The following is an 18,879-nucleotide window of genomic DNA, read 5'->3' as shown; positions in this document are numbered from 1 at the left end:
TTTGTGGTGTGGGGGTTGGGGCTTAAAGCTTTTTTTTTTTTTTTTTTTTTTTTTTGTCTTTTTGAAACAGGGTCTCCCTATCCCCAGCTGTCCTGGAACTCACTATGTAGACCAGGCTGGCCTTGAACTCACAGAGATCTGCCTGCCTCTGCCTCCTGAGTGCTGGGACCAAAGGTGTGTGCCACCACGCCCAACGAGCCTGAAGCTTTGTACATGCTAGGCAAGCACTGTACCACTGAGACATTGCCCTATCCCATGCTTAGCAGATTTTTGTCACAATAAAAACATACCAATTATGCCTGTGGTCAGAGGACTATTACACATATTTGCTCCTAATTATAGTTCACTACTAAAGTACCAAAATCTCTGAATGGTGCTCCACCACTGAGTTACATCCCTAGTTTTGTTCTGTTTTGTTTTTAATTGCTATTTAATTGTAATTCGCAACTCTAAAGTTATTATTAAAATAGTTAAGTTTATTGTTTTGAATTTCAAAATTAAGAATTTCATAGTACATAAATAATTAAAGTGAATTAACTCATATCTTCATAGCTCTGTACACTTTTATTTTTTCGGTCTTTTTGAGACAGGGTCTCCCTATCCCCAGCTGGCCTGGAACTCACTATGTGGACTCACTCACAGAGATCCCCTGCCTTTGCCTCCCAAGCACTGGGATTAAAGGCATGTACCACCATACCTGGCCCAGCTCTTAACTCTTTCAAAAACTTTAATTGAGTTTTTGTGCATTTCATATAATAGATCTTAAATTTAGCCCCTCACTACCCATTGGATTTCATGCATTCTGTCATATATGTTATATACGTCCTTTCCAGTCAAGCATTTTTACCCAGCTTTGGTGAAAGTTCATCATCCACTGGAGTCTAGTCAGCCTATCTAGAGTCTTTCCCTTAAAGATCATCTACTTTCCCTCACCTGTGTTTTTTTTGTTGTTGTTTTTATTTTTTGAGATAAGAGTGTAGATGTGTAGTATAGGCTCCCCTCAAACTTTAGATTGTTCTACATTGAATTTTGAATTTTGGGATTATAGGCATGTGCCACTGTGCCTTACAGCTGATTTTCCTTTTTTTTTTTTTTAAATAAAATTTATTTAGGGGCTAGAGAGATGGGTCAGGTTAAGAGTGCTTCCTGCTCTTCTGGAAGTCCCAGGTATGGTTGCTACAGGGTGGCTCTCAACCTTCTGTAATTCCAGTTCCAGGGAATCTGACCCCCTCTTCTGGTCTCAGTGGGCATTGCATGCATGTGGTACACTTACATGATGTAGGCAAAACACACCTAAATATAAATAAATAAATACATCTTTTTTTTTTTTTGACACAGGGTATCCTTGTAGCTCCAGCTGTCCTGGAACTCACTATTGTAGACCAGGCTGACTTCGAACTCACAAAGATCTGCCTGCCTCTGCCTCCCAAGTTCTGGGATTAAAGGCATGTGCCACCATACCCGGCAAATAAATACATCTTTTAAAAATTTATTTATTAGCTTGAGAGATGGCTCAGTGATAAAGAGCACTGGCTGCTCTTGCAGAAGACCTGAGTTCAGTTCCCAGCTCCCACATGGCAGTTAACAACAGTTGGTAATTCCAATTTGGGGAATGACACCCTCTTCTGGCCTCTAGACATTGCATGCACAGGTGCACTTACATGCAAGCAAAATAGTCATATACATAAAAAAATACTTTCGTGTGTATCGTGTAGGGGGCATGCAGGCAGTGATGCACATATGTAAGTGAGAAGACAACTTCGTAGACTCAGTTCTATTATTTGTTTGGGTTCTAGGGATTGAATTCAGGTCACCAGACTTGTGCAGCAAGTACTTTTACCCACTGAGCTATCTTGTTGGACCTGCCTTTTTTCCCCCTTTTATTTTTAGTTATCTTTTTTTTTTTTTTTTTTTGGTCTTTTTGAGACAGGGTCTTCCTGTAGCCCCAGCTGTCCTGGATTCACTATGTAGACCAGGCTGGCCTTGAACTCACAGAGATCAGCCTACCTCTGCTTCCCGAGTGCTGGGATTAAAGGCGTGCGCCACCACGCCTGGCTTTAGTTATCTTTTTAATTAAAAAAATGTTTTTTTGATACAGGGTCTCATTTTGTAATCCTGGCTGGTCTGAAACTCACTATGTAGATCAGGGTGGCCTTCAACTCAGAGAGATCTTCCTGCCTCTTCCTCCCAAGTACTGGGGTTAAAGGTGTGGTCCACCATACCAATCTGATTTATGTAAAAATTTTATGTGTATGAGTGTTTTGCCATAATGTATGTATGTGTATTACATGCATGCCTGGTGCTTGTTGTTAGATTTAGATGGGCAGGAAAGGAAAGAATTTAAAGTTAAGAAATAAGAACCAGGGCCAGACTTAAACAGGCAAGGAATATGTCCTTTTGCTCAGAGGACACAGGAGCACAGAATCCATCTCGTGTGAAGAAGGCATGTGCATTGAAGGGAGGGGCAATTTTCAGTTTTATAGGAATTCTGCTGCACGCAGCTGGGAGAGTTAACTCCATGCTGGGGTCTGATGTCCTTGAGGGTCTCTCTCCCAAGATTTATTTTCTCAGATAGGCTAGGGCACTAAAGGAAACAGCCTGATTCCATAAACAGTCTTCCTCAGTTCAGGGAGTGACCAGTTCTTAAGGCTTGTGACCAGTTGATAAGTCTTGAGCAAGGCCTGCCAATTTAGAGCCAGTTAGCCACTTTAAGGGATTTATTGCTTTCCCTAATGAGCCTTCTATCACCTGTGGAGGCCAGAAGATGGTATTGGATTCCCCTGTAACTGGAGTTAGAATGGTTGTTAGCCACCATATGGATATTGGGAACTGAACCTGGGTCCTTTACAAGAGCAGCCAGTGTTCCTAATTGCTGAGCTATCTGTCTAGCACTTTGTACATTTATTTTGCTCTTGGTTTTGAGACAGGGTCTCACTAGTCCAGCTTCCTGAAACTTGCATAGTCCTCCTGCCTCTATGTTCTAGGATTATAAATATGTACCACCACCACACCATTTTTTTACTCCTTATTCTCTCCATCCCTCCCTTCCTTCCTTTCGACCCCCAACTCACTGTGTAGACCAGGTTGGCTCAGATTCACAGAGATCTTCCTGCCTCAGTCTCGTGAGTACTGGGATTATAGGTGTACGCTTCCATGTTTGGCCCTCTTTATTATTGTTCCTTGTTTGTAGTGTCAGACTGAGTACCGCACCTTGTGACTTTGTTATTTGTTCAGCCCTTGTAGGCTTTTTGTTTTCTTTTTGTTTTGTTTTTGTAGTTTGAAAGGACTAGTTAACCTAGCTTATTTTTTCTATGCCTCATCCATTACTAGGATGGAACCCAATCTGTACCCCTGAGCTATATCTATAGCTCTCTTTGCTTTTTATTTTGAGACAAAGTCTCACTAAGTTCCTCAGGCAGGTCTTGAACTCTCTTGTTTTAACCTTGACATTACAGACTTGTGGCCACCCGGCTCAGCATTATCATTACTTTTAGTGGTTATAGCTTGAAATTTATACAGTGAAAATAGGTTGTTTTACTTCATTTTCCTGCCATGTTACTTGATGTTTCACCAGGAAATAGTCAAGATCTTGGAAGTCTGTCATAAATGTATGGGATAGAAAGCACTGAGTATTTGGATAAAGGTGGGAAAAAGGTGGCCAGCTCCTTCTCCGCATAGAATACTACATTGCAGAAGAGTAGAGAGTATAGGTTTGACCCAGTTGACCCAGGCAGGCAGTTTTGAATCTTTTTGTCCCCCTGGTTTGTCTTAATCTAAGATTGCTCTGTAAAATATCTAATTTTAACTAATAATCATCTTTCAGAATTTTTAGGATTAGTAAAAGCTGCACACTGTTAATACCATGCCTGGGATATGATGTGTTTTCACTAAATGGTACTTAATAGTCTTTGCTATATGCATGACACTGTTTTTGCTTTTCAGTTTTTACTTTTCTTTTTTCTTGAGATAAGGTCTCATAGACAATACTCATACAATCTGAAGTTGAGTCCAGCCTGGTCTACATAGTGAGTTGGGTCGGGGGAAGAAGAAAGCTGGGTGTGATGGTGGTGCACCTATAATCCCAGCACAGAGAGTCAGGACGATTATGCAAATTTAGTATATCACCCTGAACTCGTGTGTGTGTGTGTGTGTGTGTGTGTGTGTGTGTGTGTGTGTGTTAGTGGAGATTGAACCTAGGACCTTGCACATGCTAGACTTGCATTTTGAGACAGAGACTTGCTAAGTTGGCAGGGTTGGCCTTGAACTCTTGATCTTTCTGAATGAGCTTTCCTTGCCTGGCTCCTGTAGCCATTTTCATATACAAATTGAAGTTTTCCCTTAAAATATTTTCTGGTGTATATATAATGTATACATACATGAGCATAAATAATTCTTTTTGAGGCCTGGAATATTGTTCAGAGTATGTCCCTAAGGCCTTAGGTTTGATCCCTTAGCAATTTTTCTCGTGCCACTTAAAATTATTACTACTTTTTGGTCTCTTTGAGACAAGGTCTCCCTATGTAGTCTCAGCTGGCTTGGACTTGCTATAGAGACCTGGCTGGCCTCGATCTCACAGCTCTGGGATTAAAGGGGTGCACTGCCATGCCAAGTCTAGCTTAAAATTATTATAAACAGTAATTTTACTACTTCAAAAAATATTTCTTAGTGCAGTGGAGTGGAACCATTATTTATATAAGCACACTGTAATTAATTTCAATCCAGTCACAGCTTGGGCTTAGAAACATTTATTGATGATTCCAGTCAATGCACTGTGAATGTTAGGAACATTCTTTTTGGTGAGTTTGAATATAGAGGAAATAGATACAGTCATTGTTCTTTCATGATCTTGTATTGCAGCCTGCTATAATTTTACAATATAAAAGTCCTAGTTAGCAATTGAAGCATTTTCACTTTATTGTATTTCTTTCCCTTTTTGTTTGAGACAGGGTCTCACTTTGTAGCTAGGTTTGTATGAAATTTACTGTTTAGCTTCAGACTTTGAGTGCTTTGGCTTTAGCCTTTGAGGGCTGGGATTATAGGCTTATGCTACCTTGCTCCATCTAGATTATCTATTTTTGTGTGCACACATGTATGTATATGTTTGTAATGCGTGTACATGTGTGGATGTACACAGAGGCCAATGTTTCTTTCATTGAACCTGGCACTCACCAATTGGATTTGTGGTTTTTCTTTGTTTTAACTTAAGGATGACCAGATCATCAACTGGCTGCTGGAATTTCGGTCTTCTATCATGTATTTGACAAAAGACTTTGAACAACTTATAAGCATCATACTGGTAAGCTCACCATTTGTTCAGCTGACTAGCAGGTAATTCTTGGGACATAGTATATATCTGTTAAATGTTTCCATTGTCTCTCTCATCTCTAGAAATTGCCTTGGTTGAACAGAAGTCAGAAAGTGGTGGAAGAGTATTTGGCTTTTCTTGGTAATCTTGTTTCAGCACAGACTGTCTTCCTCAGACCATGTCTTAGCATGATTGCTTCTCATTTTGTACCTCGTAAGTGGTTATTTTTTGCTTATAAAAACGAGCTTCCTTCTTCTCTCCTCCCTTTCCCTTGCTTTCTCTTCCTTTAACTTCCTTTCACATTTCCATCCTTTCTTAATATAAAGAGTTTGTTTTGGCTCACATTCTTAAGTTTGTTTTGGTTTAAGGTCAAGGGGACACTTCTAGTGGTGGTTACTTTACTGGCAGAGTCCTGATTTGGCACAGGGTATCATAAGTGGGGGCAGGAAAGGTACTTATGTGGATCTGTTGAATACATTTACTTATTTGTGTGTTTGTATACATGGACCAGGATGCTTGTGTAATGGTCAGAGGATAACTTGACAGAGTCTGTTCTCTTTCTACCATGTGGTTCTAGAGATAGAACTCAGGTTGTCAGGCTTGGCAACAAGCACCTTTACCTGTTGAGCCATCAGTCTGATTCCTAGATATAATTGTGTCTGTGTGTCTGTATGTATACATACATGGTTATGTGTGTATGGGTGGACATGTGTGCTTGTGCATGTAGAGGCTAGAATTAGAATGTTTATCCTTAGGACACTGTCTACTTTCTCATTTTTGAGATAAGGTCTCACTGTGTAGCCTTGACTGTCTTGGAACTCTCTATATAGACCAGGTTGACCTTGAGCTCACAGAGATCCTCTTGCCTTTTTCTAGAAGTGTTTGGATTAAAGGCGTGCACCACCATGCCCAGCCACCTTTATTTTTTGAGACAGAATCTTTCACTGGCCAGGAATTTACCCAGTAGGCTATTCCTACTCAGCACTGGGCTTACACCTGGCCACCACACCTGGCTTTTTATGTAGGTTCTGGGGCTCAAACTCAGGTCCTTATGCTTGCATGACAAGTACTTAACCAACTGAGTCTGGCTGTGACTTTTAAAAAATACTAAAAAAAATTTTTTATGAGCGTTTTGCCTGTATATATGTATGCTGAGTGCAGTGCCCAAGAAAGCCAGAAGAGGGTGTCAAAACCTCTGGAATTGGAGTTATAGACAGTTGTTTGCTGCCATATGGGTGCAGGCAACTGAACCTTTGTCCTGGAAGAGCAGCCACTGCGCTTAACCACTGAGCCATCTCTCCAGCCCCCAGACTTCGTTAAAGTAATCCCTATCCCTTGCACATTGGGGATTTTTTTTTTAAATTTTTTTTCTTTTATGTGTATGTATGTCTTGCCTGCATGTAGGTAAGTGCACCCATGTCGTGCATTGCCCATGGGGAATAGAAGAAACTGTAAGATCCCCTGGAATTGGAGTTTACTGGACAGCTGTTAGCTGCCATGTGGGTGCTGGGATTTGAACCCGGGTCTTCTACAAGAGCAGTCAGTGTTCTTAACGGCTGAGCCACATTGAGAATTTCACAGCCACAGCTATTCTTCAGCCCCACGTTGAGAATTTTTCAGCCAAGGAAATGGTTATTGATGTTTTGGTTGACTTCTGTCTTCTATGGTGGTAATCTAGATTCATTTATAACATGATTTTCATAGGCTATAACTTATATTAGTGAGCCCCTGATAATATTTGAACTCATCTAAGATTTGTAACTGTTTAAAAACTAAAATGACTCAGTAGATGAAGTGCTTACTATACAAGTGTGATGACCTAAGTTTAATCCCAGAACCCATATACATAGTGAAGGAGACAACCAACTTCATGTAATTTCCCTCTGACTTTGGCATTGAGGTGTACCTGCCCACCCATCACAGATCCAACAGTTAAAACAAACAAAAGCCATCAATTTGTTTCACTTGATAGTTTTTTTCAGATTATAAGTTTAATCATATACTAGGTTTAGCTTTTTAAAAAATAGCTATTTATTATTTAAATCAATGATAGAAGAGTAACATATTTTCTTTTTTCCTCCAAAGCCCGAGTGATGATTAAGGAAGGTGACATAGATGTTTCAGATTCTGATGATGAAGATGACAGTAAGTATGAAAAGAATTAAAGCAAAGCACACCTCCTTATCTTATAGAATTCATACTGAATGAAAATGTCGCCCATTTTCACAAGCAGACAGTAACCAATGCAGACAGCAACAAATAACTTTTTAAACAATTTCTTTTTTCTTATTTTTTTGATGCATGTATGTGTTTTGCCTGCATGTATATATGTGAATGCAGTGTCTGCAGAGGTCAGAAGAAGGCCTTTGGAGTCCCTGGAACTGGAGTTATGTGTGGTTGCTAGCTGTCGTGGGTGCTGGAAGAGTAGCAAGTGCTCTTAACCACTGAGCCATCTCTGCAGCCTTTTTTTTTTTTTAAAGACAGATCACTGTGTGGCTCTAGCTGGTCTGGAACTCACGATATCTGGCTGATAACTTTGTTTTGTTTTTGAGACAGGGCCTGGATTCACTGTGGAGACCAGGCTGGCCTCTAACTCACAGAGATCTGCTGCTTCTGCCCACTAAAGGCATGTGCCACTAAGGCAGTTTGATACATTTAGCCTTGGCATGCAATCAGTCACCCTAAATGTGTTACTAAATCTTTCTCTCCCTTCCCTCCACCTCATCTTTTTTGAGACAGGGTCTCCCTGTAGCCCTAGCTGCCAGGTGTTCACTGTCATGTCTGTTTTATGGGGTCCTGGAGACTGAACTCAGGGCTTTGTGAACACTAGGCAAGCACCCTACCAACTGAGCTACATCCCTAAATGCTCCCCCTTTATCTTTATATAGGGTCTCGCCGTGTAACCTAGACTGGCCTCCAATTTAGGGCAGTCATCCTGCCTTAGTCTCTCAAGTGCTGTGATTACAGGCATATGTTACCCTGACCAGCTAAAACTTCCAGCTCTTTCTAGAGGAATCTGTACAGGAGTGACATAATTAATCCATTTAATCCTTATTGATAATTGAAGAAAAATCTTGAAATTATTTCTTTAATCAGTTTTGATTAGCAAGTGTTAAGCTTCAGGTTCATGATTTTTCAGTTTTAGTTTTGATGTTCCTACTCTCAATTTTTCTCCTTGTAGATCTTCCTGCAAATTTTGACACATGTCACAGAGCCTTGCAAATAATAGCAAGATATGTTCCATCGTGAGTACACTTTTATTACTTTGAATCATAATATTTCTTTCTTCTTTTGTTCTTTTTTTTGTCTTTTGAGACAGGGTCTTCCTGTAGCCCCAGCTGACCTGGAATTTTTCTGTGTAAAAAATTGTCTCACTGTGCAGATCAGGCTGGCCTCGAACTCACAGAGATCTGCCTGCCTCTGCCTCCCAAGTGCTGGGATTAAAGGCTTGAGCCAGTACTCCCAACTGTCCTGGAACTCACTATGTAGACCAGGCTGGCCTTGAACTCGCAGGGATCTGCCTGCCTCTGCCTCCCAAGTGCTGGGATTAAAGGCGTGTGCCACCAGGCCTGGCCTATAATGTTTCTTTTTTTAAAAAAATTATATTATTTTTATTTTATGTGTATGAGTATATTGCCTGCGTGTATGTGAGTGCACCCGTGTCATGCAGTACTCAAGGAGGTCAGATGAAGGTGTTGGATCCCCTGGAACTGGAGTTATGGATGGTTGTTATCCTCCATGTGGGTGCTGGGATTTGAACCCAGGTCCTCTGCAAGAGCAGTCAGTGCTTTTAACCTGAGCCATCTCTCCAGCCCTGTTCTTAATGTTTTAATAGGCTGGGGATTAGTTCTGATAGAGCATTTGCTTCTCATGTATAGACAAAGGTAAGGCTCTGGGAGCTCTGTGGCAGGGGGTAGGGAGGGTATGTGGGGTAGGAGGGGAGAAAAGAGAAAGTAGATTATAAAATGTTGATGGCATCAAAACCTGAGCTATATATTGTTTTTGCATTGTGTTGATGACACATTATATTTGAAAATGGTTGTTCTGTTTTTTATTCATTACCTTTATTTAAAGTTTTAATTTAGTGTGTGTGGGCCTGTGTGTGCATGTGTGGAGGCTTGGGGACAGCTCCCCAGGGTAGGTTTTCTCTTCCTACCATTTTGTATCTGGGGCTCAAACTCAGGCCATTAATCCTGAGATGAAATGCCTCTATCTCTTGAGCCATTTCATTGGCCCCTTTATTTTGAAAACTTAAATGTAGTGTTCCTTCCCACCCCTGTTTCGTGTAGTGGTTGGAATTTTGCTTTTATCTTCAGATATGACATCCAAATATTTTATTGACACCCCTTATGTGCATTTGTGCCATGCCATATGAATAAAAATTGAAATTCTAAGAAAAGCTTTGTAGGCTTTTGTAGGGTTTTTTTTTTTTTTTGGATGAGTAGACTTTTTTTGAGGTAGGGTTTCACTATGTAGTTCTGGCAGACCTGAAACTTGCTGGGTAGACCAGACTGGTCTTTAAATCAGTTCCTCTTGCCTCTGTCTCCCGAGTACTGGGGTTGTGTGCCCCAACAACTGGCCATGGAGATGTAGGCTTCAAATTCTTGTTTCATTTTTGTTGACTAAAAAACCCAAAGCTGGGTTGGCATATTATACTGTTTGGAAGGGTGGAGGCAGGAGAATCATGCTGTCCTGGCGATACATAGTTATTTTTTGGTTTTTTTTCTTTGAGACAGGATCTCTCTGTAGCCCCAGCTGGTCTGGAACTCACAGACATCCACCTGCCTCCCAAGTGCTGGGACTAAAGGCATGCACCATGGCCGGATAACACAGAGTTTTATGCGAGCCTGGGCTGCATAAGACCTGGCTATACATAGTTTTTATGTCAGCCTGGGCTATACAAGACAACAAGAAGAACAAAAACTCTAAGTTTATGACACCCCATCCCCTTTTAAATATTTATTTTATTATTATTATTGTTATGGTCTTTTTTGTGTGTGAAACAGGGTCTCGGTGAAGTCCCAGGTGGTCTGGAACTTACTATGTAGACCAGGTTGGCCTTGAACTCAGAGAGATTCGCCTGCCTTTGCCTCCCAAGTGCTGGGACTATAGACGTGTGCCACTGCACCTGGCTTAGTTTGTTTTGTTTTGTTTTGTTTTTAGGTATGTGTGTATTGTGTGTGGGTTTGTACATGTGAGTGCGGTGCTAGAGTTACAGGCACCTCGTGACTTCTCTCCATTTTTAAAATAATATACTTACATACCGTTAAGTGTTTTGAATCTAAAATGTATTAATCTTTTGTAGAAAAACAGGTGTTTTGGTTTGCTGTTGATAACAAAATTAATAAAGCATTTTCTTTTTTTTTTCACCTAAGTTTTAGATTTTGCTCTGAAACATTGATTTCAATCTTTAAAAGCTTGAGTAGTTGAGCCTAGAGGCTCAAGCCTTTAATCCCAGAGTACTTGGGAGGCAGAGGAAGGTGAATCTGTAAGATCAAGGCCAGCCTGGTCTACATAGTGAGTTCTAGGCCAGCTGGGACTACAGGGAGACTCTTGTCTTCAGAAACCAATGGTGGGGGAGGGGGAGTCTTGAGGTAGGAGTTCCTTTTTTTGCTGCCTATAACCATTATTTGCTCTTAAGAGTGGAAATTGAAATGTTAGTTTCTTAGAAGGTCCAGTTAACATGAATTGTTTGAATTTTTTTTTAATAGAACACCCTGGTTTCTTATGCCGATACTAGTGGAAAAGTTCCCATTTGTGAGAAAATCAGAGAGAACATTGGTAAGAAATTCATGGAGAAAATAATGGGAAGATTGTTTCTTGACTCTGTTTTAGATGGTGTTATTTTTTATTAAAAATTGCTTTCTTAAAAAAAATTACAAAAACAAAAGTTGCAACCAGGTATAGTGATACATGTCTTTAGTCTGAAGTACTTGGGAACCTCTTAACATTTTAAAATCAAGGCTAAATTTCACTAAGTGTGGAGCTTATGTCAGGAGGATTTCTAGGAGTTTGAGGCTAGCCTGAGCTATAGTGTGAGACCCTGTTAGAAAAGAACTAAAAGAAAGAAGGCGAAAGGGAGGGAGGGAGGGACTTAGGTTTTCTCAGGTGTTTTTTTTTTTCCCCTTTTTTTGAGACAAGGTAGCCTAGGTTGACCTGGAGATAATCCTCTAGTGTGTGATTTCATTCTTAAGGAAGTAACTCCTTGGGAGTCTCAGTGTCTTTTTCTTACATTACTGTGTGTAGGTCATGGTCAGACCTCACATACAAGAGTTACCAGAAAGATGGAGGATGTAGTTCACTGACAGAGCACTTGATTAGCATGTACAAGGTCCTGGGTGCAACCCCCAGCACCATAAAGAGATAAAAAGAAAAATTACCAGAAGGTAGACATGTATAACTAATTACAAACATACCTTATTTGAACATGAAAGTAGGTTTATATTTGCTTATGCTATAGTTTTTGTGTGATATTTCTACTGTGTAGTCAGTAATTGATAGTGTCAACCTTTGAAGCATAAATTTCTTCGCTACATGTGTTTTATAAAGGAGTTAAAGACTTATTGTGCTTTGAATAGAGTATTATAAATCTCTGTACTGATTATCAAAATAGAAGACTTAGGCAAGAGGATCACTTTGTGTGTGTGTGTGTGTGTGTGTGTGTGTTTTTGAGACAGGGTCTCTCTGTAGCCCCAGCTGGCTGAGAATTCACAGAGATCTGCCTGCCTCTGACTCCTGAGTGCTGGGATTAAAGGCATGCGCCACCATGCCTGGCTGAGGATCTCTATTTTAAGGCCATCTGGGGCTCTGTCATGAGACCCTGTCTAGCAACAGATGAAAATAATTATCTACCATGACCACATATAATTTATCTTAGTAATGCAAAGTTGATGTAACTAACGTGTGCCATATTAGTGGAATAATAAACAAGACCCACGTGCTCTCCTTAATAAATACTGAAAAGGTGTTTGACAAACACAACCATTTCAGTACAAAAGCAGATGTCTATAGAGAGCACCTATAGACATCTCATAGCTAACATCAAACCTGATGATGAAAGGCCAAAAGCATTCTTAGGATAAGACATAAAATAAGGATTGAAACACTATCTGCAATTTTGGTCAGGGAGTTTCTCTCTGTTGACCAGGCTGGCCTTGAACTCATGAACTGAAGCAGTCCTGAAGAGCTGGGACTATGGCTCTGTGCTGCACATCCACGCCTGCTTCCTGTCTATTCAGAGTATTAGGCAGGAGAAAGCTACAGCGGAAGAAATAAAGCTCTTTTTGCAGATGACATGATTTTACACGTCATCCTAAGGAATCACACCCTCCCCATATCTATTAGAGCTAACTAATGATTGTGGAATGTAAGACTGATAGAGAAAAACTGTCATGGCCTGAGGATATAGTTCAGTGAAAGTGCGTGCCTAGTGTATGTGAGGTCTTGAATTCAATACTTAGTACTGCCCAAAATAACCCAAACACAAAGCTAGTCAATACTGGACAATTTGTGGAGAAGAGTAGAATTTTTGTCTTTTTTTTTTTAACAAGTGATTTAAAGGAGTTGACAGAAGATGAAGTATATGGAGCTGAACAATAAAGTACTTGCTGTGTTAAATGTGAGGGCTGGAGTTCAGGTCCCCAGAAAACATAAAAAGCCAGGCAGATGTGGCATTTGCCTGTAAACCCAGCACTCTGGAAGCAGAGACAAGGGATCTTTGGAACAAGCTAACTAGTTAGACTAGCTGATTGGCGAGCTCTGGATTCAATTGACATTATGTTTCAGTAAATAGAGAGTAATTGAGGTAGATAACTAATGTCTATTTCAGGCCTCGCCCTTATACCTCCACATGTGTGTATACTTAGATACACTTGTGCCTACAAGCATGCATATACATTTGCACATATGCCATATATATATGTTTAAAAAAAGAATGGAACTGGGTGTGGTGGAGCAGGCCTTTAATCCTGGCACTCAGGAGTAGAGGCCAATGGATCTCTGAGTTTAAGGCTAGCTTGGTCTATATAGTGAGTTCCAGGCCAGCCTCATAGTGAGATCCTGTTTCAGAAAAACAAAAATCATGGATATCCATACTGAAAAATGAATTAAAATAGATAAAACACCTAAATATAAGAGGTAAGACTAAACTCTTTAGAAGAAAACAGACATGACAATTAGGCAGTAGTTTCTGGATGTGACGTTTGCAGCACAAATAAGGGTAATTAACCTAGTTAATTAGAAAAATGGGCAAAGGCTCTGAGTAGACATTCTCCAAAATAAGCACATTGTAAGAAGCATCATTAGCTGCCAGGGGAATACAAATTAGACATATTTAACACTAGCAGCATCACTGTTCAAAAAGAGGAGACTATAGTAATGATGGTATGGATGTGAAGCAACTGGACCCTCACACATCATTGGTGACATTGCAAAATGCTACAGCCACTTTAGAAACCAGTCTGGCAGTCCTCAAAAACGTTAAATGAAATTATAACTCAGCAATCCTCTGCTGCCTATATACCTAATAAAAATGAAAACATGTCCACAAACTTCCACAGTAACATTCATTCCACAGTGACGTTCATAGCAGCATTTGTAATGGTCTGAATAAAGCTCACATTTTATCAAGTGAGGCATAGAGAAATGAAATGTGGCATATCTATATAATGAAACATTACATTCAGCAAGAAAGTACAGTTTCTATTGATAGTCTTTTCTGCTTGTTTATTTTTTATTTTTTTTTATTTTTTGGTCTTTTTGAGACAGGGTTTCCCTGTAGCCCTAGCTGTCCTGGATTCACTATGGAGACCAGGCTGACCTCAAACTCACAGAGATCTGCCTGCCTCTGCCTCCTGAGTGCTGGGATTAAAGGCGTGCGCCACCACGCCTGGCTTATTTATTTATTTTTCTGTCTTTTTGAGACAGTGTCTCCCTGTAGCCCCAGCTGGACTAGAGCTCACTATGTAGACCAGGCTGGCCTTGAAGTCACAGAGATCTGCCTGCCTCTTCCCGGGTGCTGGGATTAAAGGTGTTGTGCCACCACGCCAGGCCCTGTTTATATATTTAAATTAAAAGGTTGTATAGTTGATGTTTTGCTTATTTTCTGAAACACTGTACTGAAATGTTTATATTTTTATGTTTATGCTTTAGGAATGTTATGTTCATAACTTACTAAGGATAAGTGTTTATTTTCCAACTTTGAGACATGAAATTCTGGAGCTTGTTATTGAGAAGTTACTCAAGTTAGATGTAAGTATTGCATAATCTTGTTTTTATTCTTTGTTTTCATTTATGGAATTTATTGACTATAATATTTATATGTGAAATAACAATGGAAAAGAATTCAGTTCCACCATCCTCTGTTTAGTTTGTGTTTCTTGAACCCCATCTATGTGGTGGTAATTAATGGACAGCTCAGTCTTGTGGTTGGGGGAGCAAGGCACATATACTCACACAAAGGTTCAGGTACAGTTGTGGAAGTTGTTATGACTGAAACACATGCAGTGTGAGCTAGACCATTTCATAAGAAAGAAATAAGTGGACCAGGTATCAGGAGGGCTTTGTCAAGCGAATGCTTGTTGAAATGAGATGCTGTGTACCATTTTCTGTGTTTGATTTTCTTTTTTACTAGTGCGGGTTAAAGCTTTTTTTGTTTAAGGAGACCTGACCTCAGATGAAGGCAGTATGAAAGGAAATGGTGAAATATGTCAGCATTGTGAGGGAAAGGGGAGATGGGGTTGGCTGTAGAGAAGCAGAAGGTGAGGGGAAGGAAGCCTGCAAAAGTGAATGCCTATGGTATAGAATCTAGGTGCTGCCATTAATAGCCCAAAGAAACACCAAAACGTATTGCAGGTAGTGACTATTTGGGAGAATTCTCAACAAATTGTGGCTGGGAGACTGAGACTAGGCCTGTCAAATTAGGACAAGAGGGAGACCAAGGGTGGTCAGAAGAGGGAGGGAAATTTAAGTTATGGATGTTGGGAGCATCTGGAAAAAGGAATGGTCTGTTAGTACCGTCAAGGATGTATAAAGCAAAAGTCCTTGGATTTGGGCTTGAAAGATGGCTCAGCTGGTACAGTGCGTGTCTTGCAAGCATGAGGACTAGAGTTGGATCCCCAACATCTATGTAAATACCATAGATGCCAAGTAGGTGTACTGGCCTACCTCTAATTTCAGTGCTTGGATAGTTGAGATTATCTTGAAGCAAGCTGGTTAGCAAGACTAGCTGTATATGCAAGCTCTAGGTTCGATTGAGAGACCCTTGCCTTGGGGGATAAGGTAAAGAGCTATTGAGGAAGAAGACTCTTGTTTTTTGTTTTGAGATAGAGTCTCATTATATAACCCTGTCTGGTCTGGATCTCACTATATGAACCAGGCTGGCCTCAAACTGAGAGATCTACCTCCTGTGCCTCCTGAGTGTTGGAATTAAAAGGTTTGCACCACCATGCCCAGCAAAGAAGATTCTTTTTTTTTTTTTTAATTTATTTTCACTTTATGTGTATGAGAGTTTTGCCTGCATGTAAGTGCACCTGTGTTATGCAGAGATTATGGAAGCGAGAACAGGGCATTGGATCCCCCGGAACTGGAGTTAGGGACAGTTGTTAGCTGCCATGAGGGTGCTGGAAACTGAACCCGGGTCCTCTGCAAGAGCTGAAAGTCAGTGCTCTTAACCACTAAGCCATTTGTCTAGTTCCAAGAAATTCTTTTTGGGACAGGGTCTCCCTGTAGCCCCAGCTGGCCTGGAACTCACTATGTAGACCAGGCTGGCCTGGAACTCAGAGAGCTCCTCCTGCCTCTGCCTCCCAAGTGCTGGGTAAAGGTGTGCGCCACCACGCCTGGCCCGAGAAATTCTTGATACCAATCTTGGACCACTATACCCATGCTCCCCTAAACATGTGGCCACACATTTAGATGTATATGCACAACACAAAAAGACGTGAAATATAAAAGTACTTAAATTTGCTAACAGTAAGTAGTCTTTGGTGTTTTCTGAAAGGGTTTGCTAATGATACTCCAGAAAGTAGATTGTTAGAAAATGGGTGTGTTAAAAGTGTATGAGAAGGTGTTGGTGTGGGTCAGAATTGGGAACATTTGAGCAAGGTTGTAGCTTGAGGAGGTAGAACTCTGGGTGGAGGAACTGCTTTGATTTTTTTTTTTTTTTTTTTTTTTTTTTTGTCTTTTTTGAGACAGGGTCTCCCTGTAGCCCCAGATGTCCTGGAACTCACTATGTAGACTAGGCTGGCCTCGAACTCACAAAGATCCTTCTGTCTCTGCCTCCCCAGTGCTAGGATTAAAGGTGTGCGCCACCACGTCTGGCCCAACTGCTTTGATTTTTATTGATTATTTTTTATTTGTTTTTTTTGGTCTCCCCCCCTCCCTTTTACATTTAGTGTGTGTATGTATGTGCACATGTACACATGCAGTCTTGTGCTTGTGGAAGGTCAGAAGGCAGCTTATGAGGAGTCAGTTTTCTTCACCATACTGGTTCTAGAGATTGGAGTCAAGTCATCAGCTTGGTGGCAATCATCTTTACTTGCTGACCCTGATTTTGCTTTTTTGAGACAGGGTCACACTGTGTAGCCCAGGCTAGTCTTGAAATCAAGTCAGTCCTCTTGTTTGCTTCAGCCTGCCATACCAGCTTTTACTTTCCATTTTGGTTTTTTAAGAGGGTCTCACTTTGTAGCTCAGGTTAGTCTTGATCTGAAGAGCCTCCTGCCTCGGTTGCCCAAGTTTGGGATTACTGGTATGTGTTAGAACAACAGCTGACAAAAACACTTGGTGGGGGAGCATGGAGATGGAAAAGGCAGGTCTAGGAAGAGCTGGAAGTTGGGTATTCTTGAGGTTATACCTCTGGGTAGTTGCATACATAAACTCTGTGATAGCTCTTATATTCTGAAGGAATATTTTTATTTTATTTACTTATTTTTTTTATAACATCAGTCTTTTTTATTTTAATTTTATTTTATGTGTATGATTGTAATGCCCATGGAGGTCAAAAGAAGGCATTGGATGATTGTTAGCCTTCACATAGGTGCTGGCATTCAAACCCGGGTCCTTTGCAAGAGCAGCCAATGCTCTGTACCACTGAGCTATCTCTCCAGGCCGTGATTTGCAAATATTTTCCCCCTTCTGTGGATTTCCTTTTCATTTTTTGATAGTGTCCCTTGGTGCACAAGTATTCTTAATTTTTATTGTATTTATTTTTTTTTTTATTTATTGGTCTTTTTGAGACAGAGTCTCCCTGTAGCCCCAGTTGTCCTGGAACTCACTATGTAGACCAGGCTGGCCTTGAACTCACAGAGATGCCTCTGCCTCCCAGTGCTGGGATTAAAGGTGTGCGCCACCACGCCCATCTTTATTTTTATTTTTACAATGTCTAGATCATGCAGAAGAGACGAAACACTTCATCTTCATTTACAATGGCTCAATATTGTTTTATCTCATGTGTATAACTGAGAGACTAGGGCAGCAAATAAATGGGAAGCTGAAGGAACATTTTAAAATATGTCTAGAAAGATGCCTAGGTAGTAAAAGTAGGTATGATTTCAATGTTACAACAAGTTAAATAACATGCATGAGTGTCTTGGTCTTTGAAAGAGATGGGATTAATGTTTAATGTGCCGAGACTGACTAGAGTATCACATCACAATCACATTAAGTCAGCTGTGGTGAAAGAGATTGAGTTACAGTATTTCAATTTCTTTATGGGATAGTCTGTATCATAATTTTGTTGCAGTACTTTATGAGATGCTGATATGGAGCCCTTAAATACAGTGTTTTTTTTTTTTTTTAATCACAGGGGCTCCGGTAACCCCAGCTGGCCTTCAACTCACAAAGATCTGCCTACTCTGCCTCCTAAGTGCCAGGACTAAAGGTGTGCGCCACCACACCCATCTTTAAATATGTATTGTAGATGAATTTCCATTCCCAAATGATTGTAGCTTTAAATAGTTTCATTTATTTTTTGTTATGACATAGGTGAATGTATCCCGGCAGGATATTGAAGATGCTGAAGAGACAGCAGCTCAAACTTGTGGGACAGATTCTACAGAAGGATTGTTTAATATGGTCAGCATTTCCTTTAAGCCATTTATGGTCAACACTTTGTTTTTATTTTTCATTTTGAATCTCAATCCTTTTTTAAAAAATATTTTTATTATTTTATGTGTATGAGTATATTGCTTGCATGTAAGTGCACCTGTGTTGTAGAGGTGCCACAGTGCCTGTGGAGGTCAGAAGAGGGCATTGAATTTCCCTGGAACTGGAGTTACAGATGGTTGCTAGTCACCATGTGGGTGCTGGCAGGTCCTCTGCAAGAGCAGCCAGTGTTCTTAACTGCTGAGCCATCTTTATAGCCCTGAGTCTCATCTTTGATAATTATCATTTCTGGTAATAAAAGCCCATATTGGAGTTTCATCACTTCAGAGTGTGGAAAGTAACAGCTAACTTTCCAAGGCTTTCTGGTAAACTATTTTAATAATAGTTTAGGAGGTTGGTAAGTTGGTAAAATGCTTGCCTTGCAAGCATGAAAGCTCAAGTTTATCCCCCAGAACCCAGGTGAATATACAGGAAGG

At 40.4% G+C, this 18,879-nt stretch overlaps 1 protein-coding gene and 1 non-coding gene across 3 annotated transcripts in view; one reads left to right on the top strand and one right to left on the bottom strand.

Moving 5' to 3' along the window:
• Rrn3 (RRN3 homolog, RNA polymerase I transcription factor) overlaps positions 1-18,879 on the top strand; it is a 48,501-nt gene that overhangs the window by 9,328 nt on the left and 20,294 nt on the right. For both annotated transcript variants that reach the window (XM_008829892.3, XM_008829893.3), the window contains exons 4-10: positions 5,207-5,296; positions 5,389-5,518; positions 7,391-7,450; positions 8,487-8,550; positions 11,017-11,086; positions 14,456-14,554; positions 18,284-18,373. In XM_008829892.3, the coding sequence (XP_008828114.1) occupies positions 5,207-5,296; positions 5,389-5,518; positions 7,391-7,450; positions 8,487-8,550; positions 11,017-11,086; positions 14,456-14,554; positions 18,284-18,373 (603 nt within the window). The remainder of the gene's footprint in view (positions 1-5,206; positions 5,297-5,388; positions 5,519-7,390; positions 7,451-8,486; positions 8,551-11,016; positions 11,087-14,455; positions 14,555-18,283; positions 18,374-18,879) is intronic.
• Positions 17,676-17,789, bottom strand: LOC115069796. Its single transcript, XR_003849029.1, has one exon. It is a non-coding gene; the product is annotated as a small nucleolar RNA SNORA20 (small nucleolar RNA).

This window comes from Nannospalax galili, unplaced genomic scaffold (assembly GCF_000622305.1).
Source record: "Nannospalax galili isolate Female #2095 unplaced genomic scaffold, S.galili_v1.0 scaffold32, whole genome shotgun sequence".
In the NCBI taxonomy this organism is placed as follows: domain Eukaryota; kingdom Metazoa; phylum Chordata; class Mammalia; order Rodentia; family Spalacidae; genus Nannospalax; species Nannospalax galili.
Note: the sequence above shows the minus strand (reverse complement) of the source record. Positions and strands in the feature narration are given on the sequence as shown.